Genomic DNA, 20,425 nt, shown 5'->3' with positions numbered 1-20,425 from the left:
TGGTATTACTATCTGTTTTACAAGCAATTACTTTTAAATTCTGAAAAATGCTAGTTTTTCCAAACAATCTCAGAATCGCTTGGAAAGGTAAAAGCATTCCCAAGTTATTACCACATAAATTGACATGTCACATTTGAAAAATGGGCTCTGAGCCTTAAGGCCCAAACTAGGCTGCATTATTAAGGGGTTAAAGAGGTTGTCACAAGAAGACAACCCTTGTTCATGTTCCATATTAGGGCGTACAGACGTCATAGAGAGGTGTGCCTCGCTCTGGACCCCCTCTATGACCCAGAACGGAGAGCCAATTTGGCGGACCCTGCCTGTCCATGGATTTCATGGTCCATCCATTTATTTGTAATGCTTTGTTTCTCCGGCAGCTGCCACTGCAGCATTGTTCACGTTTGGGATTAACACTAAATATTATTTTTTTTTCTGTTCAGGTTAACCCTAGCCGTTTGCCTGTGGTTATTGGTGGCTTGCTTGATGTGGATTGTTCTGAGGATGTGATCAAAAACCTCATCCTAGTGGTGAGGGGGCAATTCTCCACTGATGAACTTGTTGCTGAAGTGGAAAAAAGGAACCGGTAGGTACTCCACGTCCCCTTTGTTTATAATTGTATTCTTACAGCGTGCATTTATTGGATGTTTTACGCTATACCCACTATATTACTCTTAATGGGGTTGTCTGGTTTAGAAAACCCATTTTCATATACCTTGTTAGGAAATTCTGAATTAGATGGAGAGGTGTTCCTTTTTCAGAGTTCTCAAATCTTTGTCTTAGTTAAGAGCAATCACAAAAAGCATCTCTCTATATATCTCTACCTATTTCTCTCGATCAAACCTATCCTGCATTACACTGATAATAGATTGATGGGAATGGACACTATGTAATGCATAGCTTCCCCTGTGATGGCGCTGCAGGGCAATTAAACACTTCCTGACAGGTTTCTTCAGAGAACAGCTGATCGCTGGGGATCCTAACAAGGGGACACTTTGTGATCTGCTATTTGTCATGGGACCCTTCTAACAAAGTGGACAACCCCTTTAAATTAGATTAGTTATTTCATTATTTCTTTTCTTTTTAGGTTAAAGTTGCTCCTTCCATGGTTGGAGTCTAGGATCCATGAGGGCTGTGAGGAACCTGCCACACACAATGCTTTGGCAAAGATTTACATAGACAGTAATAACAACCCAGAGCGTTTCCTTCGTGAAAACCCATATTACGATAGCCGTGTTGTTGGAAAGTATTGTGAAAAGAGAGATCCCCATCTGGCATGTGTGGCATATGAAAGAGGACAGTGTGACCTGGAGCTTATCAATGTATGTGGTTCTACGCTTTACACTCTTAAAACCTATGACCATTTTTAAGTGATGTGCCTTGTAGAACTTTTGTCTGATTTATTGAAAAGTTTGTGCCCCATTAGTGTGGATTCACAGCTGAAATTTCTGAAAAATCCGTTCAATCTGAATGGTGGTGTTTCTGCAGCAAGCATATGTATTTCTGCAAGTTCCGTTCAGATAAATGGAACTCCTTTTCAATCATAGAACTTTCTGCAACAAAATCTGCATGTCGGAATCCACCCTTCGTGTTCTGAGTTCCTTAGCAGTCGTTGGATACATTTTTATGGAACTTTTTTTTTGGGATCCCAGATGTTTGCAAGTTTAATACATTTAATGCTCCGCTGACCTTTCAAAGGAAATGTTGTGCACTTTTTAATTTAATATACGAGAAAGCAATCGTAGTAAAAAAAGTAACTTTTTGTTTTTATGTTTTCTCTTCAGGTTTGCAATGAAAACTCCCTTTTTAAAAGTCTGTCAAGATATCTGGTACGCCGTAAAGACCCCGAATTGTGGGCCAGTGTTTTGTTAGAAAGCAATCCGTACAGGAGGCCTCTTATTGATCAGGTACTTTCTACTACTTATTACTGTGACAGATGGCAAAACCAGCTTCTGTTTGTCACCATGAGCTGCGATCTCTTTCAAATCAAACTTTATTCTTTCTTCCCAGGTTGTACAAACAGCATTGTCAGAAACTCAAGATCCGGAGGAAGTGTCTGTTACTGTAAAAGCTTTCATGACTGCAGACCTTCCAAATGAACTCATTGAGCTTTTGGAGAAGATTGTTTTGGATAACTCTGTTTTCAGTGAACACAGGTATGTTTTGCAGCATGTTTGATCGGGGTATTATAAAGATCATTTTTCGACCAGTGTTAAACCTGTTTCCAGTGGCAACAATTTATTTTTACATTTTTTTAAGCCATGGCTATACAACGTTTGGTTTAGCTGCAGCAGCAAGCATGTATAGACCTTTTTTCCTGAACAGTCGGTGCTAGTAACTACAAGTACACAACCATGGTATGTAAAATATAACTGCAATACCAATTACAGGACATAAATGAATATATTACCTCTTGGGGGGGGGGGGGGGGGCTTTTGTCATTTTTAACTTGCAGACATGCATCTCCTCCTGCAAGCTTTTGCCCAAATTGTGATGGCCAGAAAGCGCTGCATAATTCCTGTTTACACTAATATTAGAAAGCAGTGGAGTTGTAGTTGGTGCAAAGCTCACCTTGTTTCCATGCCCAGAATACTGAGACCAGTAGTTTTGTAGCCCTGGTAACATGGGCAAATGTAACAGACCACTGTGTCGGTCTTCTCTACCCCATTGTCTGTTAGCGGTTTTGGCAATCCATGCTACTACGGTTCCTCCAGTTCTAATTCTCCCCCTTTCCTTCTCAGAAATCTACAGAACTTGCTGATCCTGACTGCTATTAAAGCTGATCGCACCAGGGTTATGGAATATATTAATCGGCTGGACAATTATGATGCTCCAGATATTGCAAATATTGCCATCAGTAATGAGCTGTATGAGGAAGCCTTTGCCATTTTCAGGAAGTTTGATGTGAACACTTCTGCCATTCAGGTAAGGCCATGCCTCTTTATTTAGCCTGTTATCACATACCACATCGGTGTTGAATTTTGAGTGACATTGTTTGTGTTTTAGGTTTTGATTGAACACATTGGAAATTTAGACCGTGCTTATGAATTTGCTGAGCGCTGCAATGAGCCAGCCGTATGGAGTCAACTGGCAAAGGCTCAGCTGCAGAAAGGAATGGTCAAAGAAGCTATTGATTCTTACATTAAAGCAGATGATCCTTCTTCTTACATGGAGGTCGTGCAGGCTGCCAATGCGAGTGGTATGTTCTTGTGTTCACACTACAGCTGAGTGACTTGAGTACCCGGCTTAGTTTCATGAATACATATTAAAAACCAGCAGTTATTGAAATCAGCCTCTTTAGCCAGATAAGTAAAATAAGATATGTAGCTTTAAAGTGTAGCTAAGCGTTTACAAACTGAAATGTCAGAAGTTTGGATTGGTGGGGGTCTGAGCACTGGGACCCCCACCAATCGCTAAAACGAAGCAGCTGAAGTGCTCATGTGAGCGCTCAGCCGCTTCGTGTCTTTTCCGCTTTTTCCGGAAAGCCGATGTATCGGAGTACGGGCTCATAGACTTTCTTTTGAGTCCGTACACCGATACATTTATTTCCTGAAAAAGCCAAACAGACACGAAGCAGCTGAGCGCTCACACGAGCGCTTCAGCTGCTTTGTTCTAGCAATCGGTGGGGGTCTCCATGCTCGGACCCCCACCAATCCAAACTAATGACATGTCACTATGTCATGTCAGAAGTTTGTAAAACGTTTAGCTACACTTTAAATCTATGTATGTACACATATACGCAGCTCCTGGGATTTGAGATGTGCTCTGTGTATAGAAAATCATAACAATAATTGCGTTCTAATTTAGTGATTCCACATGGTCTGACAAGCTAGGGTAATTTCTCTGCTGTACAGTGTTGGTAGTACAGTTAAAAATAGTATTTTATGAATTGGGTCTTCAAATCTTAGACCTGTATGGCATATACACAGGATATGCTATAATTGTCTGATAGAAAGGGGTCTCCGCTCTGTGACCAGCAGCGATCAACAGAATGGGAGTCCCCCACCCCTCTGTTGGTGGGGGAGCCCCCCGTCCCTCTGCAGGCAGAGTATGTGCAGAGGTGAATGGGAGTTATGGAAATAGTGTAGCAGTTCCGGAAACAGCGTAACTCACTGTTCATAACTCCCATTCACTTTTATGGGCGTTCCAGAAACCGCATAGCACAGCGAGCCCAGACACCTGTCCACACAGTCTCTGTCTGGGTGTGGCAGCTTCACCAGACTGGGTTGGGGGACCTCTGTTCTCGAGATAGGTGGGGGTCCCAAAACTGGGACCAGCATCTATCATATGTTTTATGGCATAGCCTGTGTATATGCTATGCATGTGTAAGATGGGAATACTCCTTTAAACTATTTAATAGAACCTCAGCAATCGTTCAATTGACTAACTTTTTATCCTGTGTTTTTTTTCTAGGAAATTGGGAAGAACTTGTCAAATACTTGCAAATGGCACGGAAGAAGGCAAGAGAATCCTATGTAGAAACAGAGCTCATATTTGCTCTTGCTAAAACCAACCGTCTCACAGAACTTGAGGAATTTATCAATGGACCAAACAATGCTCATATTCAACAAGTAAGCTTTATTTCTATTTGTCATCCGATTGCTAATGTAGGAAGTGTTAGGAATGTTTAATCCTGCTTAACCCCTTAATGACCAGGCCTGAAAAGACCTTAATGACCAGCTCAATTTTTCTGTTTTTGCCTCTCTGCGTTTCAACAGCCATAACTTTTTTTATTTTTTAATTGATGTGGCTGTATGAGGCCTTGTTTTATGCGAGAGAAATAGTATATTTTTTTTCCCCTCAGTTTGGGGGTAAAAAAAAAAAAATTTTTTACGGCGTGAATATAAGAAAATGAGATTCTCGGACTAGTTTTTTTGTTTATTTTTTATCCCGTTCACGTTTCACGCTAAATAACCCATTAGATTAATTATTCAGGTTATTACGGTCGTGTAGATACCTAATATGCGTAGGTTTTTTGTTTTTATTTAGTGTAGGGGCAATAAAATGTATTTAATGCAAAATAAAGACTCTTTTTGGGACTTTTTTTATTTATTTTTTTGTTTTGTTGTTTTGTTTTTTTTTAATCCCATCAAGGGATAACTTTATTTGTAACTTTATTTTTTACTTGTATTGTATTAGCATACTTCTGTACGCTCATACATTACACTGTGTCACTATGACACAGGCTGCTGATCGGGCAGCACATAGTGTGCCCGAACAGCAGGCACACGGATCCTTTGGGGTCCTTTGTAGGTCCCCAGGGCTGACTGCAGAGGGATTCCCCGGTGTTTGATCTCATCACTGGAATCCCGGTGATGCGATCAAAGAGGGGAATTCCCTTTGATCATGCCGCGGTCACGGACCGCGGTAATCAAAGGGTTAAACAGCTGGGGTCTGAATGTTTGCCGACCCCAGCTGTGTTCAGGAGGCTGCTCTAAGATCAGGAACTGTTAGTTACAGCTCCTGCTTAGAGGACGAGCGCTCATCAGCCTCATCTACAGCGACGCCAAAAGACGTCTCTGTAGACTAAGCACCCGCACCGCCTGACGTCAAAAGACAGTGGGCGGTCGGGAAAGTGTTAAAAAATGCCTGCAGTGGATGTTTGTTAGAAGGATCCCTCCAAGATAAACTGATCATAGGGTCTCTTTCTGCCTGGACCCCCAGCGATCAACTGTAACCTGTGGAGGAAGATGGCAGCAAGTGTTTATAATTCCCCTGCAGGGGAGATAATCTAGTACAAAGTTCCCATTGGGCTCTTTGTAGCTGCTCCCTGTTCGGCTAATACAGGAGGATCTTGAACAGGTCAAGCATTTAAAAATGGGTTTACTAAACAAGACAACCCTTCTTACTCGGTGTTGTGAAATAAAACAAAAGGTGTATGTAAGGCGTTTTAGGTGTATTACATTTTTATTGACCGTTAATGTTGATTTTTTTTTTTTTCCTTAGGTTGGTGATCGTTGCTATGATGAGAAAATGTATGATGCTGCTAAGCTTCTCTACAACAATGTTTCAAATTTTGGCCGTTTGGCATCCACATTGGTTCATCTAGGAGAATATCAAGCTGCTGTGGATGGGGCACGAAAGGCAAACAGCACCCGCACTTGGAAAGAGGTGAAACAAGCATCTTAGTCCGTCTGTTTTTTACCCTGTTCTTTTGGAATACTTCTTTATAATTCATCTTTTTTGCGTTTTTTCTTTTACCAGGTTTGCTTTGCTTGTGTTGATGGTAAAGAGTTCCGTCTTGCCCAAATGTGTGGTCTTCACATTGTGGTACATGCTGATGAGCTGGAGGAGCTAATAAATTATTATCAGGTAACTAATGATGGATATTGGTTGTTTTTTTTTACTCCCCTGTAGGCTAGCTGTATTAAAACTGGTAAGAGAATATGTCCTCGCTAAGGGGAAACTTAGGACTTAATTCACTTGTCTGTGAAGAAAAACGTCTTCAATTGTGTGTAATAGTGTTCTGGTGTTTTTAGGATCGTGGTTATTTTGAAGAGCTTATCACCATGCTTGAAGCCGCTCTGGGCCTGGAGAGGGCACACATGGGCATGTTCACAGAGCTTGCCATTCTGTATTCAAAATTCAAGCCACAAAAAATGAGAGAGCACTTGGAGCTGTTCTGGTCCAGAGTCAACATTCCCAAGGTAAACCACACCATCTTGTATATGTAGATTCAAAAGTATATCCAAGCTATATAGTAAGTCACGTCAATAGATTATGTAAACTGTGTTCTATATGTACATTCTTTTTACAGGTGCTCAGAGCAGCAGAGCAAGCTCACCTGTGGGCAGAGTTGGTGTTCCTTTATGATAAATATGAAGAGTATGATAATGCCATTATCACAATGATGAGCCACCCGACAGATGCATGGAAAGAAGGACAATTCAAAGATATTATTACGAAGGTAACACTTCTGCAAAGTGAGTTTAATACTTAAGATTTGGACTAGCATTGTTAGCCTCATATTCTAGACATCACACACCCAAAATAGTTGTGAACACAGGATTGTTGTAAGATGATTAAGATACTCAAAGCATCATAGTGCATGCGAAGCACAAGCCAGAATCTGCAGGCGTTGTTGGGACTGAAGCCAGAGTAAATTGTACATTTTGATTTTTAAACTTTTTTTTATTTATTATTTCCCTCGTTTAAAGGTGGCCAATGTGGAGCTTTATTACAGAGCCGTACAGTTCTATTTGGAATTTAAGCCACTATTGCTGAATGATCTCCTGATGGTATTGTCTCCAAGACTGGACCACACCCGCGCTGTCAACTACTTCAGCAAGGTAAAGTCCAGTCTGTACTAGTTAGTGGTATACGCATAGAATAGCTGACAAATGCATGGCATATTCATTATTAATGATTTCCCTGTTCAGATTTTTAACGTAACATTGGTTTTCTTGTTCAAGGTGAAGCAACTTCCTCTTGTAAAACCGTACCTCCGCTCAGTGCAGAACCACAACAATAAATCGGTTAATGAGGCTCTTAACAATCTCTTCATAACAGAAGAGGACTACCAGGTAATATTGCTAAACTATATAGCCATATATAGCTCAACGATCTATCTCTATATATATATATATATATATATATATATATATATAATATTTTTTTTTAGTTCCCCCTCCCTTTTTTTGTTTTTAATAAAAAGTAAACTTTATTTCCTTTTTAGGCACTTCGTACCTCCATAGATGCATATGACAACTTTGACAACATATCCCTTGCTCAGCGATTGGAGAGGCATGAGCTGATTGAATTTAGAAGGATTGCTGCATACCTTTTCAAGGGTAACAACCGCTGGAAACAGAGTGTAGAGCTGTGCAAGAAAGACCGGCTTTATAAGGTATATATGAGCAGTTTTCCTATGGTCAAATCCATTCTCCAAGCTTTTTCTGCTTTGCGGAGTGCACCAGTATGTCCTCTCCCATTACAGGCCCAGTGCTACTCGTACATTCCATTCTAAGGAACATTGGCCCATTGCAAAAATTACTGCCATCGCTGTAGGTAATGGCCCACATGGCTGCACCCATGCAGTCTCTAATATGTTAGAACATCGTTTGCTTGAGTAGTAACACAAGACGACCTTTCCTTCATGACCGCTAATAAGAAATAAATGAGCAATGTGTTGGTGACGCTATATGTGTTTACTTTGACCACTTTTTCTCGCAGGACGCCATGCAGTATGCCTCTGAATCCAAAGACACAGAACTGGCAGAGGAACTTTTGCAATGGTTTTTGCTGGAAGAGAAGAAAGAGTGCTTTGCAGCTTGTCTCTTCACGTGCTATGACCTGCTGCGGCCAGATGTGGTCCTGGAGACTGCGTGGAGGCACAATATTATGGACTTTGCCATGCCCTACTTCATTCAGGTCATGAGGGAATACTTAAGCAAGGTAAGAACTGACAAAACATGGTTAAATGTCCTGTCCTAAGGAGCTGAATGTCTATTCCAATACCGTGGACGTGAAGTGCTGTCCCAGTACAACAGATCATATATATACGTTTGAGAAATAAAATTGTGCACCCTTATGCCAGTGCATTCATGAGATAGACTATAGGTTCTTCTTAGCACCATTATAATAATAGTATATTATTGTTGAATCAGTAGTTTGGTTTTTATCTAACGGGAATAATTGGTTAAACTCTGCAAAGTTGTTCAGGAAGGTATTTCAGTAATTGCAAAGTAAGACTTTGTGTTTTTAGCTATGGTAGATCAGTCTTATAAGTCATTAATCTGATTTACCCCAGAAGCAATTAAAAAAAAAAAAACACAAAAAACAGTTTTTTTTTATTTCTTGTTTTTGTGTCCCCTAGATATGTGATAAATGTTAGATCACGGAGACCCCTACTAGTCACTAGTACTGGTGTCCAGGGTTTATTAATTCTCCCCAACATGACCATGGAGATGAGGAGTTTGTGTGGAGTAACCGCTGACCCGGCTCTCACTCGGCTGTTTCTGGGGGTCTCGTGACCCCCGTACTAGTGATGGTCAGGGGTCCCAGTGATCTAACCTTTATCCCCTATACACAGATTTAAGAGTCAGTGAGAAAACCGCTTTAACATGACTACATTCATTATATTTGGATGATTGACCTTCTATTGCAGTGTCAAGATACTCGTAGCTTCGTTATTTTTTGCTACGTATTGCACAGACATGAACATATTCGGAACGAGATTGGTATTAAGGCCACTTTAACAGGATTGCGGTAAAAAACCTGTCCCTAATGAGTAGAAGTATGCTGCATCTGGCCAACAGTTGTAATATTGAAGCCGTGGCAATAACTAGGCTCCCCTATCTGGACTCTCTTTGTGAACATGTGGGAGTCCTTAGTTTGCGTTCTGTCACCTGGCTGGGCACCCAGGCCACTTAGAATATCATTTGTATTGCCTGTTTATAATCGAACATATTAGTTGAAAGCAATAAAACGGAATACTTGCTGGAGCATCTTCTAATGCGGTTTATTATTTTCCACCCTATATTTATATTGGGCCATCATATTCCACATTGCTGTACACAACAATCCAGGCCATCCATTGCATTAATACCTGCACATAGCAGGACTGCCCTGTACATGCTGGCCACTGCGAGGAGCGCAATTCTGTGCTGGAACAGCAAAATCTCTTTAGTGGGTGACCTGTTAACACTGAGTGTTTGTTTGACTGTTGCCAACGGGTTTTTGTGATGGCAGGGGTTACCTATCAGTACTGGCACCATTGATCTTTCTAGGCTGCAGCTAGTAGGGCAGCAGACTGGTAACTAGTACATATTCAACGTCGCTGTAGATTTCTTAGTAGGTAGTTTTACAGTCTGCAAGTGTTTTATAGACCACACATATCCGTAAAATAGACATTTAATATTATTAAGGTGATCTGCAAGTTAATCTCCCTTTTGTAGCAAAGTCTGAGTAATAAACAGAACTTAAAGGCATTGTCTGGGGCTGCAGTAGTTAATTGCTGAAACGTTCTTATGTCGGTTTTGCGGAGGTCTCAGGAGACCATGGATGTGTGCGCTTGTTTATAGTCTCTAGATGTGCTCAGGGTTATGAACATGCTACAATTCTGGAGAACCCCTTTAATGTTTTACATTTTGTACAAGTCCTCCATAATTGTGCCGTGTCGGCTGGTCAATTGTCTGCTTTCCAACCGCAATGCATTTCTATAAATGTTAACAGGGGCACTGTACCTATGCACCCCCTCGTTCTCTAATGCACCCATGCCACCTCTAACTGTATACGGCAAGCATTTTTATTTGGATTTATGCATCAAATCAACTCTAGAAACCCAGACACAAACCCATGCCTGTTATCTTTCCTTATCACATTTCCTTTTTATTTCTTTTATTTTTTATTTATTCTCTCTAACAGCCGCAGTTTTATTTTTATTTCTTTGCTTATTCTTCCTTTTTGTTATGCTCAATGTGAAATTTGATTTTCTAAGCTGCACCCTCTGAATTCCTTTGCAGGTTGATGCAATAAAGGAAAAGGTGAAAGTTGATTCTTGTTTTCCATCTTTAAACCTGGAAGACTAAGTCTAAAGAATCTGCATGCGTTTCCCACACCACCTCCTTTCTTTTACTACAATTACTACATTTGCTGCTGCTGTCCTCCCCCCCCCAAAACTCACTAAAGCCTCTGCTGGCCTTAAAATACAGAACTAAAATAGTTAGACATAGGTTGCTACTAGTGTTTTGCTACTAATCGGCTAATCTCAGGAAGATGTAAGGGATTGGTTCACAGTTACTAATGTAAATCTGAAGGATGAGATACATGTTACTTGTAGTTCCATCTCACACCACCAGATGGCAACTAATCTTCTACCTAGGATAAACATACCACTGATGTAAGACTTTATTACTGTAAGAGTGTAGAATCGGAGGAATAAGAAATTAGGTTTTGCTTAAAGATTTGCATTCAACATAAGTCTAGTTTTATACCGTAATAGGGAAGTGTCCCCGTCATTTGACAATGTTTTATATGCGAGACTCAATATTTCGTATCCTGCAGTCTGTTGTTGTGATTATTTTTCTTACCAGTAGTTCATATGTACATCCTTCAGATTTGTCCATTATTTTTTTAATTCTATAAACCTATACTGTGATCCAGTTCCTGATCTTTTTTTTTTTTTTTCCCCGGACATTAGCCAAAACTATAGTCACAGAAGTGAATTCTCTTGTTGTGGTTTCCCCCCTTCTCACTGGTCCAGATCTTATGGTGTCAGTGTCTATTGCCCAAGTATTATTATTACGTTCATTTCCTTTTTCTTTGCCATAACATATATATAATTTAATTTCCACCCTACAAATGAACTTCGAGTAGTAATACTCCGTTGCATGATCCTGCACCCTTCCTTGGTATATTGGCTAGAAGATGGTGGCTCCTGTTCTGTGCTTGGGTTTACTGGCTAAAACCATTTGTTGGGCTTTAAGCATATTCTCCCCATAGAAATGTTAGTTTAAACATCCTTTAAATACCTTTTGATTTCTTTGGCAAATGGTCTGACACCATAGGAAGACCTTACTGGATGCTGGAAATAAATCAGGGGAATGTCCTTCTGTGCCTGACCTTTTAAAGATCTATATATATATATAGTGTGTGTTTGTGTGAAAACCAAACGGGTAATTGAACTGCGGTAGTGTTGCACTATTGAAGATCAGCATTAGTTTTCCAGCCTTTGCATCGCCATGTTTTTAAGATGATCGCGCAAGCTTTGCTGTTGGCTGTTTGTCAGGAGCCTGTATGGCAACCTCCATTTTGAGATTCCACTCCTTGCTTCAGTTCTGTTGCCGTTTCTTTTCATGCACACATTTGACACTTTACATGTAAATGGCGTTCAATGCATGTTTCCGGAAGAGTTCTTCTTTTTACCTTTTGCAATGTGCTGCTGCTGCTTCTGTGGAAAAGCCTTTTATAGATCTTATGTCTTTATTGAGCTGACTTGTTTACATGGGTGGCACAAGGTGCGAGAACAGAGTAAACTGGGTAGTCCCTGTAAGCGCAAATGGTTTTAGTCCAATTCTTTTAAGCACCCCCCCCCCCCCACTTCCAATTGCTGCCAGTCTGTGGTTCTCTTGCTCTCAATTCGCTTGCCACATGCTTAGCCGTTCAGTGGCAGTCGTGCAGGACCTATAGAATAATAGCATAAATGACCTCTGTATAGTCTTACACACAACGCAATGATGGTTACATAGTAATAGATCTTTAAATTCTCTTGTATCCAAGCCCATATTGGGAAACCTGTGAAGAATCCCTATATTTTTAGGCATACTAGCTTCCTATTAGCGGCTACAAAGTGTACAACGTCGGTAGTCCTGTTTCTTTCTTGGTGGTTTGCATTTATTGTTTTTGAATGACTAGCAACATGTGGGTGACACGTAAAGCCCTTATTCCATAGGCATATAGCGTGTCTGGAAATGCTTGTACCGCCGCTTGCATTGTCTGTATAACCTGTCTACTTGTGTTATGGGTGTAGACGTGGCGTGTTTTGGCCTGGTCGGAGCTGATCTTGTTTTGCCTTCCCTTAGTTTGGACATGGTGGTTAAATGGCATGATTAACACCGTAACACTATACATCATTGCATGTGTAGCCGTGCTTTCCCTGCATAGAGAGCAGGGCCACATGCACAAATTGTTTAGGTGGCGTCTTCCAGGCCTTTGTGTTCAGAAGCCTTCAGTATTCCTGTTCTGACGGGAGAGAGTCAGGAATCTAGGAAGATCTACTCGAAATCCCTGCGTGCCTCGTCTTTACAGAACTGACTTAAGAAGGCCCCTGTATATTAACTCGTAAAGGGAACTTGTATCTGGGCACTTTGCAACAGTTGCTGATTTAGCGTCCTATTGTGGATCGGACATGTGAGGGCTGATCAGACAGAATGAAGATTGTTGGCTATAAAGGAGGTCAGGGGACATTTTTATACTTCTACATTTCCCGTTTGTCTTAACCCTTTTCTATACAATTTAATACTTAGCGTTCGACTTTTGTGCCGGGATCTAATGAGAATGACTTGCATGTTGATTTTTAGCATTGCTTTAATTTTACTTCTTGCGAGCCATTAGGATGTGCATTCTTGTAACCTCATAACTTACACCCAGTAGCTTCCCATTGCTTTCCGGAGTCCAGCGGAATATGATACTTAGAACATTAGCCCTAGAAACTATTTATTAAAAAATAGAATATATGAAGCCCTATTGCAAGTTACAACTGGGACCGTGTTCCCCATGATGTCATTGCTTCATTTTAAAGTTGCTTGAAAATCTTTGTCATAATCGATATTAATTGGCTGACGTGTTATATCTACTGTAGTCATTCTATATGTAGGTGCTTATATTACACAAGAATTGTTTCTTTGATGTGCGTGTTTTAAGTGACTGCTGATACTACATCCAGTTTTCTGCCTAATGTGGCTCAATTTGGCGGGTGGCATTACATGTGTCCTGTGTGATCAAATATACATTTCTGAATATTAAGGCTTTTCCACGTTTTTAGTTTTCATCATTGTAGGATCCTCCGTTGTGTATAATATGGTGATGATTGACGTGATTTCTTGTGCTGTTTTAAAGGTTGACAAACTGGATGCCTCTGAATCCCTAAGAAAAGAGGAAGAACAAGCTACAGAAACACAGCCTATTGTCTATGGTAATTCATAATGAAACGATTTATATGAGCTTTCCTCAGCATGCAGATTACTATACAGCCTACGTAACAAAGAGGCCTTAAGGGGCTTTTACACTGGACGATAAACTGGCAGACCAGCGTTCATAGAACGCGCGTTGCCGATAATTGCCCTGTGTAAACGGGGATGAACGAGCAAACGCTCAATCATCTGCTGGTCGTATCATTTAAAAAAAGTTAAATATTGTCGGCAGCACATCTGCCTGTGTAAACAGGGAGACACGCTGCCGACATGATGATAATGTATCCATAGCTCGGTGTGACGGGAGAAAACGAGCGCCGATCAACGATGCACCGGTCGCTTATCGGCCAGCGTGTTGTGCCCCTTTAGTTCCTGACGACTTCTCTCGGCTTTATTCGGTAGAGGTGAAGACTTGGCCGTAGGCTGCATTACAACTGGGCAAATGTGACTGCATCCCATCTGGACTATGTAATCCCCTTAGACACTGAGATAAATCGCCATGTTTAAGGAGTGTGAACTGGACAGGGGCTCCCTCTATTAACCCCTTCCCGCCGCAGCCCTTTTTCAGATTTTCATTTTGTTTTTTCCTCCACACATTCCAGAAGCCATAACGTCTTTATTTTTCCTTCGATATAGTCCTATGAGGGCTTGATTTTTGCGGGACAAGATGTAGTTTTTCGTAGCACCATTTATTTTGCCTTATAATGTACTAGGAAACGGGAAAAAAATTATTTGTGGGGTAGAAAATGGAAAAAACCGATACCTCCATGGTTTTTTGCGCGCCGTTTTTACGGAATTCACTGTGCAATTAAAACATGTCAACTTTACTCTGTGGGTCAATACGATTACGGCGATACCAAATAAATATATATATATATATATATATATATATATATATATATTTCTATATTTTACTACTTTTACAAGTATTTTGTGTCGCCAAATTCCGAGAGCCATAACTTTTTTATTTTTCCGTCGAAGTGGTATGAGGGCTTATTTTTTGCGCGATAAGCGGTCGTTTTTAATAATACCATTTTGGTGTACATGCGACTGGTCACTTTTTATTAAATTTTTTGAGGGAGGTTAGGCGACCAAAAAATAGACATTCTGGCGTTTACAATTTTTTTTTATTTTTTTTTTATTTTTTAACGGTGTTCACCATGCGGGTTAAATAATGATATATTGTAATAGTTCAGACTTTTACCAATTATGTTTATTTTTTTTACTATGCTCTAGGTGGAAAATGGGAAAAGGGGGGGTTTTTTTAACTTAATTTGTTTATTTTTTTTACACAAAAAAAAAAAACCAACTCCTTTTTACTTTTTTTTTTTATTAGTCCCCCTAGGGGACGTCAACCAGCGATCGTTGGATCGCTTGTACGATATACTGCAATATTAATGTATTGCAGTATAGGGTGATTCTGACAGTCATCTATTAAGCCCTGCTGGAGGCAAGGCTTAATCGGTGCACAAAGATGGCGGATCTGGGGGCCTTCATTAGGCCCCCATGCAGCCATAGCAACCATCGCCCCCCGCAATTGCGTTGCGGTGGCGGCGCGATGAGCTGTTCGAGGGGGTCGTCCCCCTCTTTCTAACTATTTAAATGCTGCGGTCCCTATTGACCGCAGCATTTAACGAGTTAAACGAGAGGGATGCCTCTCGTTACAATGAAGTGTCGGCTTGTAACAAACAGCTGACACCCGTATCGTATGGAGCGGGTTCCATACTTCCTCTACCCGACTTTGGCGTATGTATACGTCAAATGTCGGGAAGGGTTTTTTGGGATTTATGTAAATACAACTTAACCCCTTGGTGACCAGCCTATTTTAGACCTTCATGACCAAGCTATTTTTTTACGTTTTTCCATCGTCTCATTCAAAGTGCTATAACTTTTTTTTTTTTTTTTTTGCGTTGACATAGCTGTATAAGGTCTTGTTTTTTTTTGTTTTTGTTTTTTTTAAAATCGCACCATTTTGGGGTACATAGAATTTATTGATTAACTTTTTTTGGGGGGATAGAAAAAAAGCAGTAATTTTATCACGCTTTTTGTGCGTCCTAAATTCATGCCGTTTACCGTGTGGTATAAATAAAGCAATAACTTTATTCAACGGGTTGTTAAGATTGCAACGATACCAAATTTATACAGATTTCTTATGTTTTACTACTTTTACACAGTAAAAACCCTTTTTTTTTACATGTGACTTTTTGATCACTTTTTTTTTAAGGCAGGAAACACTGAAAAGAGCAATTTTTGCATTGTGTTTTATTTTTATTTTTTTACAGCCTTTGCCGAGCAGGTTAAATAATGTAATAACTTTATAGTTGGGGTTGTTATGGACGCTGCAATACCAAATATGTGTAACTTTTTTTTTTATATTTATTTTTCTTTTGTTAATAAAGCATTTTCTAAGGGGAAAAAGTGGGTTTTTCCATTTAATTTTTTTCACTTTTTTTAATTTACTATTCACTTTAGTAAACGTTTTTTGTTTTTTTTAGTAGTCCCACTAGGGGAACTCAATATGCGATCATCCGATTGCATCTATAATACACTGCAATACTTCTGTATTGCAGTCGATTACTGCCTGTCCGTTTAAAGCGGACAGGCATCTGCTAGGCCATGCCTCTGCCTCACGGCCTCTATCAGGCATTGACTAGAGGCAGACCGGGGGGCCTTTATTAAGCCCCCGGCTGCCATAGAAGACACCAGTGTTCTGCAAACTAATATGGAAATGGTGAAGAGTTGAAATAAAGTATATTAGAAAGTTGAATAACTTTTTTTCCCTTTATAGTCATGATGAGCTTCATTTACCTAAAAAACAAGTCGATGTGATCAGCAGGGTACTTATACTGACATTTATAAATATCACAGGACATTCCTGTTTTTACCTTTGGAAGGCCTTAGTTGTAGTTTATCTTTTTGGAAAATAAGTTGTTGCTCAGTAGTTGACTAAATAATTTTTGGTTTGTTTTTTACTTAAGCAATGTAGTTTGAGGCTGAAAAAAGACATAATTTGATCCAGTTTATCCTGCAATGTTGATCCAGAGGAAGGCAAAAAAAACCATGAGGCAGAAACCAATTTTCCTTATCTTAGGGAGGGAAAAAAATCCTTCCCGACCCCAATTATGGCAATCCGAATAAATTCCTGGATCAACAACCTATCTCTATAGCTTGTAATATTATTACAGTCCAGAAAGACACCCAGGCCCCTTTTGAACAACTTCCTCTTGCATAGAGTACCCTATTCTCACTGCTCTTACAGTAAAGAATCTGCTTCTATGTTTGTTAATAAATCTTTTTTCCACTAGACCTAGAGGATACCCCCTTGTTATAGTTACAGACCTGGGTATAAATAGACCATCAGAGATCTCTATATTGTTGACACAATCCCGGCCAAAATATATTACACAGAAGGTGTAGTGGGTGTGACAACTAATACCCTTCAATCACTTGCCCAGATCCAAATCCATATGTTATATCGATATATCGGAGAGAAGTAAGACACAGGCTTTGTATACCCAAAAATCTTTCTCTGGTTTATTGGTAGAATGCAATTACAATAGTATCAAAGGAGCGTAGGCTTGAGTTCAGCCAATCGCGTACTTATGGGACGTTGGCTGTAGCTCAGCCAATCACGAGCAAGAAAGGCATCTTATGGAAACGTACTCCTTTCTTGTGAGAAGATTGTCTTACAGTAAGACTAGAGTCATAACAAGCTTGCTGCAAGGCCAGTACATACATTCTCCTAGCAGACCCAGATAACGAATGATCAACACGAGCTAAGAATGTTTAACCTTATGAATGCCCAGACAATCCCAGCATACGTTTAATTTTAGAGAAACCGATGATTCTTCATAACATAAACTGGATTCTTCGTACAAGATGGAGTCCCATAACCACACTTACAAAATGGAGTCACATAAAGATATTTTAATCACTTTCGCAGCATTGACTTTAAATATATTTATACATACTGTAATTGCTAGGTCACCCCTCGGCCATCCTTTTTCTAAGATAAATAACCCTAGTTTTGATAATATTTCTGGGTACTCTAGTCCTCCCATTCCATCTATTACTTTCGTTGCCCGCCTTTGAACCCGCTCAAGTTCTACTATGTCTTGTGCACTGGTGCTCGACTCTACACAATGTTCCATAAGACTAGTGAGTTCTGATGGTTTGTTATGATGTAACCCCATTTCTTGTGTTTTCTCTTTAGGCCAGCCCCAGTTGATGCTGACAGCAGGACCCAGTGTTGCAGTACCTCCACAAGCTGCATTTGGCTATGGTTATACTGCACCCGCCTACGGGCAGCCCCAACCAGGATTTGGATATAGCATGTAAAAGAAAAGGGTTGACATCTCTAAACCTGGGCTATTTTCTTACTGAAACTCCACCGTCCCTCTTCCGCCTACTGTCCCATAGCAGGGAAAAGCTGCAGAAATTGGCTCCATATTCTTTAATCCTTGTTTCATGAAGGACAAATTTATTTTTTACAGTGTATTTGGATCACACTTTCCTTAATTATTTTTCTTCACATTCCATAATCAACAAAATTACAATCTTGTATGTTAGTTTCTTTCTTTTAGGCAGGCTTTTAATTTTTTTGCCATTGTGGTCTGTGTTGTTTTTTCTTTTTTTTGTTTGTTTTTTGTTCTTTTCTTTTTTTTTTTTTTTTTTATTCTGATGAGTTGCTTGTAACCCCTCCAGTAGTTGGGGCTCTATATGGTGCAGCAGCTTCCGCTGTTAGAGAGGTTTACTTCAACTCTCAACCCCTTACAGGACCTGCAATACATGATGTAAAACAAAACAAAAAAATGTTGTAGAGACACTGTCTGGTAGCGAAGGGGTTAACAATGCTAACAGTCTGTCGTGAAGAATCTGATTTGCACTCTTAGTGTTAGAAAAGTTAATATTGACTCTCTCAGAATTGATGTATGTAAGCGGCTTATGTACTGTCTTATCTAAATGCATATAAATCTACTTGTATATTCTGAAGAAAAAAAGAAAATGTTTCTATTTCCACATGCAAGACTGCCGATGACAAAAGAACACTAATCTACATATTCTATACCACTTTTGTTGTGTGACTCTGTTAATTTTAGCAACATACAAGACAACTCTGCGTAAAATCTAAAACATCAGTCACATAAGGGAATATTCAGTTGCGCCTATAGATAATGCTAGTGTGTATAGGTCACTCCATGATGAGCAGATGGCCCTATGTCGTGCTGTACCCTGTGCTATTTTTGTGGGACCGTTTCATTCAGGAACAATGAAGGCACCATAATTCCAGTCTGTGTACCCCTCTCCTGCCCCCTGAGGTTTGTGTATGTTGGATATTGTGGTGTTCTTAGGTCACTGTTTTGAGTGTACAGAGGAGAGACTTTAAGCAACAACTATAAATGCTGTTCGGTTTTGTTTGTGCAATTTGAGATGACAGATTTAAAAGAAAAAAAATAAGTAAATGAAATAAAAATACTGAACTGTGGACATATTCTAAAATATGAGTGTTGATTTTTGTCTTTATTTAATTCCCATACTCTTTCTGTATTTAGACCGTCTGGTTCTGCTCACTCCTGAAAAGCTTTCAAAATGGAACCTCTGATCTTTTTACGATGAACCAATATTTTTTTTCTTTAAAGGGAATATATGTCTGTGTTCACATGTCACTATCTATATTTGGAAAGATGTGTGAAATCTTGCAGTTTTCGCTAACCACTGAGCCCTCACAATAGGCTGATACTTTCTGTTCTGTGGAGATCACTTTTCAGCGGTTATCTCGTTATCATAGGCTTGATTACAATGGAGTTGGGGCAGATAACACTGTATCACACCATTGACGATAGGTGATGCGGGCAGCTCGCCCCTCCCTGCACCGTCAGTTTTTTGCAGAGCATGCACTCAAAACTCTCCCGTAGAAGTCCATGAGTACTTTCCATGTGGCTGCTGTAAAGCATATCTCGATGCTGGTCGCACCTCAGACAAGATGGCTGCCCCCATAACCATGTACAGAATTATTATTTTTTTTAAAGTGTATACGTCATCATTTAAAGTCATCTAGAAAGCTAGCTTTCACCAATTCATATGTGATTGATGAACATCTCCCTCCAAAATGTCTGCAGTTTGCCTTCCATTTGCTGCCACCATTCTCCAGGACAAAACGGTCTACTAGATTCTGGAACATGACTACTGGATTTGTGTGCATTTAATCACAAGTGCATTCATGAGACCAGGTAAGGATGTTCTGTAAAATGGCCGCCTTTGCAGAGAGGGAGATCTGTTGCTGATATTGAAAAAAATCAAATCCAGACCCTTTAGTCCTCTGCAGTGGAATATCCCTGAAAATCTGGCACATCTGAATGTTCCCTAGGCTAGGGCTACAAAGTGACTTTGGCTGTGACAGTTTGCATGGAAAAAGATAGCTGTGTTACACTGCCTGCGTTGCAGTTTTGTGCTGACTGCGTCACAGTAATGAAAGTGAATGTGGCAACTTCTTGACCCGCAGCTTTCCGCAACATGGCAGTCGCAAAAAATCCAAACTTGATGGATTTCTTCCGACTGCTGTGTTGCTGTCATGGCAACCTGAGGGTCGCAATGTGGCCACAATCACTTTCATTACTGCGATGCAGACAACGTGACATAATAATCTTTGGCCGTGCGACCTGCGTTGTATCCAAAGCCATCATATACCCCTATGCAAAGGTTAATGCATACTCTAAGGCCTCATGCACACTTCCATCACAGTTTTCATGGCCATTTTTCACTGATCCGTGTGGTTCCTGTGTGTACTCAGTGTACAC

The 20,425-nt window shown here is 40.1% G+C and overlaps 1 protein-coding gene across 5 annotated transcripts in view; it reads left to right on the top strand.

The window, feature by feature from the left end:
- CLTC (clathrin heavy chain) overlaps positions 1-19,127 on the top strand; it is an 80,710-nt gene extending 61,583 nt beyond the window's left edge. For 3 of the 5 annotated variants that reach the window (XM_075853041.1, XM_075853038.1, XM_075853037.1), the window contains 18 exons: positions 441-583; positions 1,085-1,319; positions 1,782-1,904; positions 2,008-2,153; positions 2,739-2,922; positions 3,004-3,196; positions 4,411-4,568; positions 5,944-6,108; positions 6,202-6,309; positions 6,477-6,644; positions 6,755-6,904; positions 7,155-7,286; positions 7,410-7,520; positions 7,673-7,843; positions 8,170-8,391; positions 10,461-10,481; positions 13,555-13,630; positions 17,842-19,127. In XM_075853041.1, coding sequence (XP_075709156.1) covers positions 441-583; positions 1,085-1,319; positions 1,782-1,904; positions 2,008-2,153; positions 2,739-2,922; positions 3,004-3,196; positions 4,411-4,568; positions 5,944-6,108; positions 6,202-6,309; positions 6,477-6,644; positions 6,755-6,904; positions 7,155-7,286; positions 7,410-7,520; positions 7,673-7,843; positions 8,170-8,391; positions 10,461-10,481; positions 13,555-13,630; positions 17,842-17,966 — 2,631 coding nt within the window. In that variant the 3' untranslated portion in view covers positions 17,967-19,127. The remainder of the gene's footprint in view (positions 1-440; positions 584-1,084; positions 1,320-1,781; positions 1,905-2,007; positions 2,154-2,738; positions 2,923-3,003; positions 3,197-4,410; positions 4,569-5,943; positions 6,109-6,201; positions 6,310-6,476; positions 6,645-6,754; positions 6,905-7,154; positions 7,287-7,409; positions 7,521-7,672; positions 7,844-8,169; positions 8,392-10,460; positions 10,482-13,554; positions 13,631-17,841) is intronic. The other 2 variants (XM_075853042.1, XM_075853040.1) reach the window with 1 other exon arrangement.
- Positions 19,128-20,425: the final 1,298 nt, after the last annotated feature.

The sequence above is a fragment of the Rhinoderma darwinii genome, chromosome 2 (genome assembly GCF_050947455.1).
Source record: "Rhinoderma darwinii isolate aRhiDar2 chromosome 2, aRhiDar2.hap1, whole genome shotgun sequence".
NCBI lineage: Eukaryota > Metazoa > Chordata > Amphibia > Anura > Rhinodermatidae > Rhinoderma > Rhinoderma darwinii.
Note: the sequence above shows the minus strand (reverse complement) of the source record. Positions and strands in the feature narration are given on the sequence as shown.